This window comes from Anabrus simplex, chromosome 3 (genome assembly GCF_040414725.1).
Source record: "Anabrus simplex isolate iqAnaSimp1 chromosome 3, ASM4041472v1, whole genome shotgun sequence".
Lineage (NCBI taxonomy): Eukaryota > Metazoa > Arthropoda > Insecta > Orthoptera > Tettigoniidae > Anabrus > Anabrus simplex.
The window spans coordinates 40,072,425-40,087,156 of NC_090267.1; the positions used below are offsets into that span (position 1 = coordinate 40,072,425).

At 38.5% G+C, this 14,732-nt stretch overlaps 1 protein-coding gene across 1 annotated transcript in view; it reads right to left on the reverse strand.

The window, feature by feature from the left end:
- Window positions 1–14,732, reverse strand: part of Pi3K68D (phosphatidylinositol-4-phosphate 3-kinase catalytic subunit Pi3K68D) — a 432,551-nt gene that overhangs the window by 302,625 nt on the left and 115,194 nt on the right. Inside the window, exon 11 of the mRNA XM_067142437.2 lies at window positions 8,418–8,619. Within this exon, the coding sequence (XP_066998538.2) occupies window positions 8,418–8,619 (202 nt within the window). The remainder of the gene's footprint in view (window positions 1–8,417; window positions 8,620–14,732) is intronic.

Sequence of the window (14,732 nt, forward strand, 5' to 3'; positions counted from 1 at the left end):
GTATTTGCAAGATTATAAGTATACATATTTCATTTTTGTGATGCTTAGCCAAATTATTGATGGTTCATTCATTCCGGATTTTCCGTTTTCCCGTGTTGTACGTTTTTTTTCCGTGGTCTCTCAAAAAAACAGAGAATCGAGGTTCCACTGTATTTTTCAATAAACTTAAATCAGTAAGATCTATTCAATGTCTAGTATTTGTCTGCCATTTAACAACAAAGTCGGCAACATACAATTAAAATCTACTTGAAAAGCTTGAAAAGTCATTAAAGTATAAAAATGTCTTATGATTGCCAACAAATATATTATTAATGAAACTATAACTTGTTGTACAGTCATTATTTTTCTGCTACTAGAATGTGTTTCATTGATAGGTTGACAAATTTAAAATCGGTGAGCAATAAAATTAAACTTATTTACACAGAGGGAACTTTTCATGTTATATTATTATTATTATTATTATTATTATTATTATTTATTTATTTATTTATTTATTTATTTTTCCTTACATGTACAATTTAGGGGTGGTAGATGGAGAAAGGGCAAACCCCACATACATGGAAGTGCCTCCATTTCCACATGTACTTTGTATGTGTACATAAACTCTACTGAATATTTACATATAATGTAGACAATTTTAAATTTACATATTTACACTCCAAACACTGTACTCTTAGAATAATAATTATTATCTTGATTTATTCTATACATATTAAGAGTAAGAAGACCCAGCCATTTATATTGTCACTCATACCCCTGTATACACACACATACATTCACTCACCTTCAACTGCACTTGTACCCATCTTTCTTACAATTCTAATTTATACAAGTTATATACACCACATATGGGTTTCTATTTACATATACATTTTCTTAACTGTGCGGAGGAAGTGACGAAGAGAAAGCAGTTTTACCTCAGATGGTAGAAGATTCCAGGTACGAGCAGACCATGCGTAAAAGCCATTTAAATATGAGGTTGTTCTGGCAATGGGTGGGACAAGAGTAACTCCTTGGCCTCTCTTAACAGAGCGGTAATTAAGCTGCAGGCGGTGGAAAGGGGAGATATGTATGTTGTCTGTCAGGGATTTCCTAAGGAAGGCTACGTCTATTTGTGTACATAACGAGTTCACTGGTGGCAATGGACTGGTTGTGTTTAAAGGGATGTGTTTGTTAATTAAACGTTCTGCTCGTCGCTGGATACCCTCTAGTTTACTCATATTTTCCGTTGCCGTTGGATGCCAGGAAGGAAGGCCATTTAGTAGTATGGGCCGCACCAGGGAAATATAAGCCGCTTGTAGAGCTTTACTTCTTCCTCCCGAGAGACTTCTACGGACAAAACCAAGTGCTCTGTATGCCTTACACCTCACTTCCTCCACGTGTTTATTCCATTTCAGATTGTCTGTAATGTGAATGCCGAGCAGTTTGATGGAGTTAGAAGTCGGTAGTTGGATTCTGGAGTGGTTGTCTAGCTCTGCTTAGTCTTATATATTTACACTTCTTAATATTTTATATACATTTTATTTGCCTCACACCACAGAGTCATACTATCCATATCCGATTGGAATTGTACAATATCATCACTGTTTTTCATGGCTCTGTAAACGACTGTCATCAGCATACTGCGTCATGGTTGAATTTACACAATCTGGTGAGTTGAGAGCATAAATCGTGTACAGGAGGGGCCCTATCACACTGCCCTGAATTACTCCAGAAGTAATATTGGTTTGGTCTGATTTGGCTCTTCCGTACTCAACACACTGCGTTCGACCGACCAAAAATGACTTCAACCATGCCAGCAGTTTACCCTCAATGCCGTAGTTGTTAAGTTTTAACAGAAGTCTTTGATATGACAGCTGGTCAAAAGCTTTGCTCCAGTCCAGAGTCACAGAGTCTGCCAGTCATCAATGACTTTTGTTAAAAGTGTTGTGCAGGATTTTCCTGGAATGAAACTGTGCTCGCAGGCTTAGGTTATGGGATGGTCTTGTATGTGAAGTTATTTCCTTACTGGTCAATACCTGTCTTAGCAAGCCTTGTGTGGCCTTTTGCTATGTCCTGAGTATTGTAAAGGTGGAACTTTTAATTGATGATATCATAAAACTGTTCAAAGTTGACAATACAGGCAAAAGATGACATCTTATTTTTCTACCACTTTTCCCTACACCTGTAGGGTTGCGGGTGCAAACTGTGTCAGGGTGGATTTGGCCCCGTTTTACGGCTGAATGCCCTTCCTGACGCCAACCCTATGTGGAGGGATGTAATCACTATTGTGTGTTTCTGTGGTGGTTGGTAGTGTAGTGTGTTGTATGAATATCAAGAGGAAAGTGTTGTGACAAACACAAACACCCAGTCCCCAGGCTAGAAGAATTAATCAGAGGTGATTAAAATCCCCGGCCCGGCCGAGAATCAAACCCAGGACCCTCTGAACCGAAGGCCTCAATGCTGACCATTCAGCCAAGGAGTCGGATGGGCTAAATATGACATTACATGTAATCCTGGTTGTATTCTAAGTGAACAACTGCTCCAAACCAAATTCAAGTTTACAAGAATGATGGCGCAATGGAGTCAAACTATTACACCAGGTGGTAACTCTTTGCAGGAATCCACTATCGCTGACAAATGATAGACGCATCCCAATGGTTTTCTGGTATACTTCAATAAACTCTCTCACACAAACTGGCAAAGTGAAACAACTGACCGAAGCCCTCCAGAAAAACAGTATCTCTGAAAAAAAAAAAAAGGCAAGAAACCCGCTTAACAGACTAAGGAATTTTTGGATCAGATGGGTACCGTTTTTTCAAGAGCAAAGCACAAAAATTTGTAATGAATACCTGAATCTTAGGCATGGCTTTTGCAGCGAACACTTCAATCCTTAGGTCTGTCTCAAATTTTGAACCTATAAACAATAGGTTATCCCTACTATCCCTGCACTGTGCAAAAAAAAAAAACATGGATTAATAAATAACCATGCCCCAACTAACGACCAAAACAAAAAAGATTCTGAGAACATAGGATATTGGAACACACTCAATACCAGAATTTCTAAACTTTCAAAACACCACATCGAGGTTTTAATGGATGATTTCAATGCACAACTAGGATGGGAACAAAAATACAGACACATCATTGGGTGATTCTCAGTTCACAAGAGAACCAACAAGAATGGAAAAGGTAAGGAAGGTAAGGGATTTGCAGTCAGCTACAAGATTTTCGGCTCAGTCACCAACTTTACCTTCCCAAGCAGGAGAAGGTCCTTCTTCTTCCTCAAGAGTGCTAACAAGGGCAACACTTGAGTCAATGTGCATGCTGCAATCAACCAGAACAGCAGGAGGAACCCAGCAAAAAACAGACAAATTCTGGGAAGATTGGAGGATATTTTCTCAAAAATCCCAGAGAGACATACCAACACACAGCAACTTCAGTGCCCAGTTGAAAAAAGAGAGAAAATTCAGAAATATAGTGGACAAGCATTCAGTGCACAAGCGAACTACTGCTAGGCTGTTGATAAAGTTAATCACAATAGGTATTATGTTTGATCCTGTATTGACTTACCTGAATGTATTAAAGAACTCTTTAAAATAGTTTTACTTGAGTCTGCCTTGTCAATACGAAGATCTTAAATTTATTTAGGTATTCTCATTCAACAAAATTTTATGTAATGATCATTTTCATAATATTTCATTAGTTTCTTTATTCACTGATATGGTGAATTAGGACTTAATACTTCTTTAAATTGTAAGAAAAAACAAAAGATAGTGTCATATTGTTTTATTCCTTGAACTGACATCACTGATGAAGGGAATGGATGATTTTCCCGAAACATGTATGGTAAAATAGTTTTCTATCATTATAAGGTGTATCAACAAGGCAGACAAAACTATTTTAAATAGTTCTTTAAGTGATTCTACTACTAGGCTTTGAGCCTGGCAAAATGCATGTTCAAGAACAATGTTTCCTCCCCAATGGGTCTTTTCACAGCAGCTTTACAAAATCATCAGATACTTCAACTAGACCCTGTATAATGATTCCTTGCAAGAGTAAGGTCCACAACATTACCGTATTTATTCACTGACACCTATTTCTTTGCAATTGATGAATGGTGGAAATACAAAACATTCCAATTAAAGGAATAATTATTTTCTAATTTATTTCTTAGTCACTCTACGCGCACACTTGTGATAAACCAGCCCATTTTACATGTCCCACAGTCATCAGCATTCTATCCTCTCTAGTGAGCCAGTCAACATTTTTCTCAACTTGTCCTTGAACAGCTTCTTGAAGAATTGCAGTCATCCTGCCTGGAATGACAGCCAAGTCCATTTTACTCTCCAACTGTCTCTTTGCTGCCTCTGGTCTGTGTAAAAATCCAAGAAAAGGAAACTAGGAAAATCCACCAAAGCACCAGGGAGACTTTGGCACACCAAACGCACCCACTCCATAACCATGCCATTGGTAAATCCCCACTTCATTGACACACATAATGTTTCCAAGTTTGGCAACGTCCTGCATTTAAACACAATTACAGGGGGTAATTTATGTTCACTGGCAGTACATGCAAGCATAACCGACATGCTTTGCTTTTCACCCCCTGTTGACAGAATTTCCAATTCCTTCTTCCCCTTTTCTTCTATAGGCATTTGAAAATACATGGGAGTTTGGTTGAAATTTCATATCTGATTCAGAAGATAGTTGTTTTCAGTGAGTCATCTTATTATTAAGTGCTAAAATTCTACCAATTTTTCTTCATAATTTTGTGGCAACTTCTGCACAATAGGCAAGAGCCTATGATATGAAAATTCCCAGTGCTCATGAAAAGTTGAACCCAAGGGCAACTTGCTTTAAAATAGTCATTATTTTGCTCTTGAACATTTTCATGAGCCTTAATTTGAACAATTTCAGGATTCAGTGGTAAACATTTCTGATGATGCAGGAACAGTTTGCAGTGACCAAGTTTTTTTTTTTTTTTTTTTGCTAGTGGCTTTATGTCGCACCGACACAGATAGGCCTTATGGCGATGATGGGATAGGAAAGAACTAGGAGTTGGAAGGAAGCTGCTGTGGCCTTAAGTAAGGTACAGTCCCAGCATTTGTCTGGTGTGAAAATGGGAAACCACAGAAAACCATATTCAGGGCTGCGGACAGTGGGATTCGAACCCAATATCTCTCGGATGCAAGCTCACAGCTGCGGGCCCTTAACCGCACGGCCAACTTGCCATTTAACGCCACTTCGACGGCATGGTGGTGACCAGGTTTTGGCCAAACAATTTTTTTTCTCTTGGTGGAACATGCAAACAGTTACTTTCGTCAATCTCATATTGCCGCTGCACTGCAAGATTTGATGTCTCCTAAGCAAAACAAATCACTTTCCTTTTAAAATTGGCAGTAATGACCGAGCGTCATAATGAAACAACCAATACTTGGTACTTTATAAACCTCAATTTTTTGCCTATTGTACTCAAGAACAGATACAAAATTTGGGAGAAAAAATAATGTAATATCATTACCAATGCTGCCAATGCAAATTTGTGCATGGTTGCTAAGTATAAGGGGTGATCAAAATGTTCCCGTGTGAATCGGAATGCCAATCAGGCAAAATCGCCATGAGCATTGAGGCACTCATCCCACCGATGCACCAGGTTGAAGATCCCCATGTGGTAAAACACTGTGTCCTACTGCCACAAGAAGCCCATCACAATCTGTTGCACATCCTCATCTGACAGGAAGCAGGACCCTTCAAGGCCTTTTTCATGGGACCAAAGGTGTGATAATCACACGGGGAGAGATCAGGACTAAATGGCAGGTGCTCGAAAGTCTCCCACCACTTGCTTGTTGTTGTTGTTCATAATGGATGAGGTTGGCCTCCCAGATCATATGTTGAAATGCGACTTGCACGAAACTTGGTGCACCATTCCACAACGGTGGTTTTCGACAAGCATGCTGCCCCAGGCACAGTCTTTATTCTCAGATGGATGTCCACTGATGTTTGTCCTTCAGCATCCAAGAACAATAACAGCACGTTGGTCCTGTTGGGACACATTAGGTAATAATGTTGCTATAGTTCATGTAGCTGAATTTTACACATGCATCTCAGCACGACACGATTGCCACATTAATCCCTTTACCTACATGTCCGTGCTTATATACCTGCATCTGTCGCACTATGTTGTATGTCCGCTACAGCAACTCCCTCAAATTGAAAAGTTTTTATCATGCCTTATACTAACGAATTCTACTAAATTACTATATTGTTTATGTATTTTAAAAAATATTGCAGTAAATAAAAATATATGCTAAGGCCAAACAAGAACCATACAAAATTTGCATTTCTTTTTTGATAAAAACACTAAAATTCACAATAATCAGAAGAAAATCTGTTGGCTTGGCAATAGTGAGTCTTATGATAGTAGAAACTTACTTGTGGCAGCTTCTGGCAATATTTTACAGAACCTTCTCCTATTGCATCATTAAAGGGCGTCATCTACTTTACTGGCTGTGTTAACAATACAAATTCTAAGCCGAGGGGCATTTTTTTTTTGAACCAAGAAAAAGAAAAGAAAAATGGTCAGCTACTATCGGGTAAATGCAGGAATCAAAATGGCGCTATCTTCTTCCCCCTCATGGTTGTAAAAGTTAAAAATTTATCCTAAAGAAAGAACAAAGCACCGAGCTATCTCTGGTGACCCGATTAGTGTTTACCAGGTAAAATTACCATAATTACTCATTGTAGGCAGTCGAACCGAGTTCTGGTTTCTCTGTCACCTCAAAGTAAAACAGAATGTCAAAACTGACACACAGACAATGTAAAAAGTGTCATATCTAAATGGCTGTACACAATAGTAAGACCTGTCCTGCTTCATAATAAGGTTTGCAACCACATCCCTGTCAACAGAGTCAAACAATTGAATGCAAGTAACACAATTACTGCCTTAACCCCTTGTACAGGCGCCCATCCCTTAAAAGTCCTTTGACAATTGTTTCAATGTTAAGAGTCATCCTTAGTTTACCTGCCATGGCTTTGTTACTTGCACCAAGATTCAGACTCAAAGGTGGAGGAGGTGGGGTTGGTGGTGATGATTACTGTGTTTGGGAAACAGAAGATAATTATCTCCTATTACCTATAATAAAAAGGAGAATAAGAAAGAGGTGTGACCCTTCATAAAACATTTCTAAAAGAGAAAGGGAAGAACTTTGACAAAATATGAAACTGAACGACAGCCTAGGCCTGTCAAACCTAATACTCTCTGGGTCAGAAGGAAACAGATCTTGACTAATGGAGGTGAAAATAAGAAGCATGGAAACAATGCCAGACTCAGCCACGATCTAATTGCAACCCCATGCTCTCATCTGAAACTCAAGCCTGTGCTTCCGCCCTCTCCTTCTTATTATTTTACCCGTCCACACCAGAGAACTTGGTCAGTAGCATCTACTTGCACAAGATTCTTCAATGTTATCAACTAATGAAGATGTAATGTAGAATTCTTTATGTATCATTCTAATCTAAATACTCTGTGCATCCTCTTATGCTTGAGACTAAAGAATTTTCAAAGCCCTTCTAATTGTATGTTATATCATAAAACATTTTAAGGTCTAGCATTTAGGTTCACACACTCTGTTATTTGTTTCTTTATTTTTACAGTTCATTTTACAGCTCCATTACATCTTGACAATGCACCTATGTGGATGAGTAAGTATTAATCATTGATGATGGACCTTATTGTTTGGAAACCAGATTTGAAGTGAATAATTGTGTGCTCATACTACTGTTTGATTTTATTATTATTATTATTAATAATAATAAAAAACTAGTAGCCTCCGTGGCTCAGGCGGCAGTGCGCCGGCCTCTCATCGCTGGATTCCGTGGTTCAAATCCCGGTCACTCCATGTGGGATTTATGCTGGACAAAGCGGAGGCGGGAATGTTTTTCTCCGGGTACTCCGGTTTTCCGTCATAATTCATTCCAGCAACACTCTCCAATATCATTTCATTTCATCTGTCATTCATTAATCATTGCCGCAGAGGAGTGCGACAGGATTCGGCAGCCGGCACAATTCCTATCCTCGCCGCTAGATGGGAGCTTCATTCATTCCATTCCTGACCTGGTCGAATGACTGGAAACTGGCTGTGGATTTTCATTTTCAATAATAAAACTAATAATAAAACTAGAGAATTTGCTATTTGCTGTATAATAGTTCCTTATCCAGCTTGGTGTTTGTGATTTGAGTGTTTTGTTAATGTGTAAATGTAGTAGGCCTATACATTTTATTAGTGTTATATGCTCCAAATCACTTGAGATATATATAAAAACAGATTAGTGAAAAGCTTCCAATTTAGAAATAACTATTAACTCTGCAAAACATACTGCATAATAAACTGATCTCTATCTAACATATGGATTAACTGTATCAGTTATGCACTCACCAAAAATCGAACATTACACGAGGGTAAAATCCGGAAGAACGTGCAACAGGTCGTGAGAGTACTGGCTGACCCACTGGTCGTGTGCCATGGTAGATCTGACCGGCAACAATGTATTCATCATGGCTCCAGCCCTGCAGTAGCCTGTGTAATCCTCCAATATGAACCAGTACCGTGTCCAGGATCTCGCAGCTTGACTTTGTGTCTGATACAATATAGATAAAAAACAAACAAATACATTAACTCTCCCTGTGCTTCAAACTTATAAATGCAGAGTACAGCTGAACCTCATTATAGTGATAGTTGATCAAATTATAAAAAAGTACTTGCAATATTTACCAGTTTCTTCAGTTTTTGTAACTGTTTTATATAATATGAGGCATCCTATCAAATTGAAACTTACACCAATAATTCAGTGCTTTTATATTAATGCAATGCACATAAAACTCAATACAGATTACAAAAACTATAGGTAGTTCAAAAAACATTATAAACAACACCATAATACAGAACAAACAAATCCTTGTGGTGTTAGAGGTACAGTAAATTAATTATGTGGGACTTCCAATAACAATTTTAACAAAGAAGCTGAATGGATATAACTAATGTAAGTTTAGCACCTCACTAAACAATGATTGTCTATACCCTCTCGCATATGCTGTTCATCAAAACACTTCAGAACAAGCATAGACCAGATGAACCAATAGATTGATGACAGAATATCTAGAAATCTTACATTAACAATTTACCTCTGCAAATGTTTAATGCAACTGGTGATTGCAACACTTCAAACTCATCTCCTTTACCTTTGTAGACATATCTTTTTCCCAAGATTGGCACTGTTAGAAATTTCATCGTCAGACAATGTATCACATACTGATACATACTATCAACTTCATCATAATCGTCAAAAGAAAAGAAATGATGTATGGCTTTTAGTGCCGGGAGTGTGAGGACAGGTTCGGCTTGCCAGATGCAGGTCTTTCGATTTGACTCCCGTAGGTGACCTGCACGTTGTGATGAGGATGAAATGATGATGAAGACGGCACATACACCCAGTCCCCATGCCAGGGAAATTAACCAATTATAGTTAAAATTCCTGACCTTGCCAGGAATCGAACCCGGGACCCCTGTGACCAAAGGCCACCAGACTAACCATTTAGCCATGGAGCCGGACATAATTGTCAAAATTCCACTAAACACTTAAACAATGTGAAACTTTGCTCCATGCTTCAGGCTCTTCAAGTTCAATGAATTCCTGCTGCAGTTCCGTCTCAGACTCGCCCGACTGCGTGTTCTTAAACCTTGCATGCCTCAAACATGCTGCCATGTATTTAGGTTTAGTTTTCTCCTAGCAAACTGCAACTGACCTGATTGCATCGAGAACAGTTTAGTAAAGATTTTGTGTTCTTTTACATCAAGGTGGCATATATGAGAGTTAACAAGCATACTCTGAAAATAATGCTTCAGCATATAAAATACTCCTAGATCAAGTGGTTGCAGAACACCAGCGATAATTGCCAGGAAGAATATTAACTCAATGTTGCACCATTCCATAGCTTAGTGTGTGGGAGCAGTGATCTACAAATAATACAACTTTCCTGGTTTGAACACCCTTTTGACATTGAAAACCTTCAGCCACTGTCTGGAAAGTTTTGATGTAATCCATGCATTTTTATTGGCTTTGTAGTTACATGGAAAAACAATAATACCCCTAAAGCAGTGTGGCCATGTAGATTTGCCAATAATAAATGGCTTTGTTTTGTCTCAGCCATCCATACTAGCACTTAAAGAGCTCTTTACATCTCTTCTTCTAGCAAGGATCTTCTTTTACAGTGAGCATTTTATCCGGCAGATTCATCTGCATTACGCTTTGAAACACGGTGCCATGATGCAGCGATGTAATGCATTAATTATCAGAAGAAAAGAAAAAATAGTATATATGAATTTATCGTTTTTAATTTGTTTGAAGACACAAGATTATTATAACAACTCAGAGAACTGTGTCTTTCAGGGCTGCTTCACACTAGGCAAGGAATTGGCTACAAAGTAGCTCATATGAATTCCGTGTTGCTGAGCGATAGCCTGTCATGCTACTTAGCCGCCTTCCCCCACCTATTGTTAGTTTTCATCATCTACTTGCATCTTGTTATAGTCGAAAAGAAAGAAGTGTTATAGGTTTCATTCTCATCCTATGTTGAAGGATCGTTAGGAAAAGGACTTTTCTATAAATTATTTGATTATTTATGTGATGATCAAGTTTATTAGTTACTTCAGGATGTCAAAGAAACCTTTTGGTGAACTCTTTGAAAGTGTGAAAGAAGATATTATGGGAATGGATACCAAGTTTAGAAAAGCAAAACCAGCTAAAGAAAAATTAGCCTTACCTTTACAGTAGTTGAACTGAGATGGTCATTACATGAGACCATGCACTTCTCTTTTCAACTCTATTGCTACATTCATCACATTTTCATTTTTCTTTTCAACTCTACTGCTAAATTCATCACATTTTAACATATTGCTGACCGGTTACTTGAGCTTGTCACATACCCTGTGGACCGGACATTTTTTTACTAAGAATACTAGAGTGCACATGATTATAAAAATGTACATAAATATTAAACTAGTCAAGATTTTATCTTTAAAGTTGAAGGATCTGTCTTTACTAAACCATCTTCAGTGTCAATTCTTGTTCAAGATGTTGAGGACTGCTTCATTTGTCTTCTTTTCTACCCAAGATATTCGGAGTATTCTTCTGTATAACTACATTTCAAAAGATTCAATCCGCTTCTCCAATAAAGGGCTGAGCGTCCACCCTTCGAAACCATACAGAAGGACAGGAAAGACATAACAACGTAGCATTTGAACTTGAGCTGGAGGTTGAGTTCTCGGCTGGTGAATAAAGTCCTCATGGTATTGAACATATTTTTTGCTTGTCCAATCCTGGATAAGATTTCACATTTTGAAACACAATGCTGGTTCACTAGAGTTCCAAGATATTTGATGGAAGATACTTACTGGACGATGTTGTTGTTGATGTAAAGGGAGGCCTGTTTAGGTGTTTTTGAGAATACAATCGGGTTGGTCTTGTTAATATTCACGGATAAACCATAGGTTTCACTGGTCCTCACGATGTTGTTTAAAATGATTTGAAGATCACTGGGCTTGCTGGCTAACTCAATCGTGTCATCAGCAAATCAGATGTTATTAATGACAAAGCCATTGATCTTGATACCTAGATTAACATCTTCCATAGCCTCTCTGAACACAGCTTCAGAGTAGATGTTTAAAAGTAGTGGGGACAAGACACATCCCTGACGGACACCTCTTCGTATAGCTGTCCTCAATGGTAGTTTCTTCCATTTTGACCTCTGCCGCTTCATTCCAGTACAAATGGGTAATGATACGAAGATCACCAACATCTATACCAATAGATTTTAAAATCTCAACAAGTTTTGCATGAGATATGCAATCGAAAGCTTTTCGGTAGTCGATGGAGCAAGCATGCACATCTACATTCATATCTTGGCATCTCTGGGTCAAACCATTCAAGGAAAAAAGAGCCTCACGAGTACCCAGTCCATTCCTGAAGCCAAACTGAGTATGTCCAACTTGGCGTTTGTATTTGAGGTAGATTCGTATTTAGCACATGGGACATTAGGCTGATCATACGATAATCATCACAATGTGATGCACTAGCCTTTTTAGGTATGGTAGCAAAAGAAGATCTTAACTAGTCAGATGGAATTCTACCAGATTTATATATTGCATTGAATAATGTAGTTAGCAGCTCTAGTCCTCTGCCATGGCCTTCAGTAATGAGTTTGAGAGTTTCTGCATGAATCTTGTCCGGACCTACAGCTACAACGTCAGCTCAACAGGTAATGTAGGAAGATAGGAGATGAAGAAACCAGGACACACAAAACCAACAAGTTACAACAAGGCAAGATAATTCCCTAAGAGTTGCAGATACAGGCAAGAGTTTATTTCCAAATCTACCAGGGCACAGAGGTAAATTGAAGGCAACACACTGCCCATACTGAAGTCCCATAACCACATCATTAACATAACACAGTAACTCCAACACAATCATAATGACCCCCAATGGACAAGCGTCAGCCCAAAAGGGATTAAAGGACCACTCACTATCCTCGACTACATGCCAAGAAGCCATCATGCCACCCCAAAAACAAACCCACAGTACCATAACATCACCAAATACAGGACCAGAACCATATCTTCTAGGTTTAAATGAGCTGCACTCCTCAGGTTAAGGATCCTTCTTCAACAAGTAGATAAGGTAGGAATACATAGAACCCACAACTCAAATGGAACTAGATAAAATAAAGATAGGTTAACAGAATTTTTCAGAAAGATTCCAGGTACATAATGACTACAGCAGTGCACAAAACTAACTATGCAGATCCCCTTGTGGGTGGGGGCAGTAGAATAACAGTATCTCCTGCCTGTTGTAAGAGGCGACTAAAAGGGGCCCAAGGGGCTTTGAACTTTGGAGCGTGGGTTGGTGAGCACAGGGCCCTCAGCTGAGTCTTGGCATTGCTTCCACTTTTGCAAGGCTCCTCACTTTTATCTATCCTATGGAACCTCCCTTGGCCAACTCCTTTTCTTTTCAGACCCCGACAGTATTACGTCTGGAGGCCTAGGGAGTCTTTAATTTTCATGCCTTTCGTGGCCTTTATCTTTCTTTGGCCGATATCTTCATTTTTTGAAGTGTCAGATCCCTTCCATTTTTTCCCTCTGATTAGAGTTATCTAGAGGATGGTTGCCTAGTTGTACTTCCACTTGCATACCTGCCAACTTTTATAAATCAAAAATAGGAAGATTTTTTAATTCTTGGATTTCATCAAGTGTATTGCGCCACGGTCTCAGTAAAAAGAGGACAAGATAAAAGGCATACATATCTACAGTTACAATGCAAATTAACCATTACATTTAAAATTTTAAACTAAGAAAACAAAAACGATTGCAAGAAAACGTACCTAATAATCATTCTCATTTATGACACATACATACGAATAGTAACATTTAGACAGATAAGTCAAGAACTGACTACAACTTACCAAATGGTGAAGAATATACACATGTAGGTGATAGAGACTGCTGTGTTTACTTGTTTAGTATTGAACTGGCATCTAACTTTGCCCTCTTCAACAATGCACCGTCATACTGCTGCTCATAACACTTTCCACTTAGACTTGACTTGACCACCAATAGTTTACCGAGATTTTCGTCATTCATAGATGATCGGAATTGTGTCCTCATCTTTTTTTACCTGCCTGAACAATCTTTCACACTCGGCATTGCTGTGTGGAATTGTCAATATTGAGAGCATTACTTTTGTAATTATATCATATTTGAAACACCCATCTGCACCTTGTATGTCCCCTATAGCAGACCGAGAACAATCTACTCTTTCTTCTTGCACAACAGACAATAGTAAATCCTCCACTTGGAGAGCACAAAACTGGCACTGTAATGCATCCATTGATTCTTGGTCATCTTCACCATCTTTCACTGGCAATATAACAGGAAACTTTGAAACAAAATACTTTATGGCATTGAAGGAAGAAGTCTGCAAAAAATTTATCTGAGCTACTTGAGCATTAACAAAAACATCACTATTCAAATTAAATTTATGAATAATACAATCACAAACTGCAGTAAAATAGTTCGTGGCGTGCAAATAAAAGTTTTCTTCTCAGGTGCCAGATTTTCTATACAAGACGAGATGTTGAACAGCCTATTACTAAATCATCATCAGTTTTTTGATTCTCTCTCATGTGATAGACTACTTCTAAAACTGTAGGATATTTTTTTATAACCACTGGCTTAACAAACCTATACAGAATGTCCTTCAACATATCCGTCAGCATTGACCTTATGACATGAATGTGAGGTGCTTGCGACTGAAGATCTTTATTAGTTTTCTTAAATGTAGGGATGATAGATGCCAGAAATGAGCAAAATGACAGAAAAAGAAATAGTCTCTCCTCTCATGAAATACTGGCAGTACAACTAGACTCCTTTATTTTCTTCACAGATGAACTACTCTCCGCCTTCCTTTCTCCAGAAATAACAGGCGCTTGGTCTTGTACTCTACTCACACAAGGACCACGTTCCATTTCTGTATCTTCATGTGCCTTTAGCTTGGGAATTTGGAAATACTTCAGAGATGTGTCTGTGCCATTGGACCGCTTTACCTCATCCTTAAAAAAAACTGAAGTGGCTCCCACTCTGAAATCAATCTTTCCAAACATTTCCCCAAGGATAACCAGCGTGTACACACATGGTTTAATA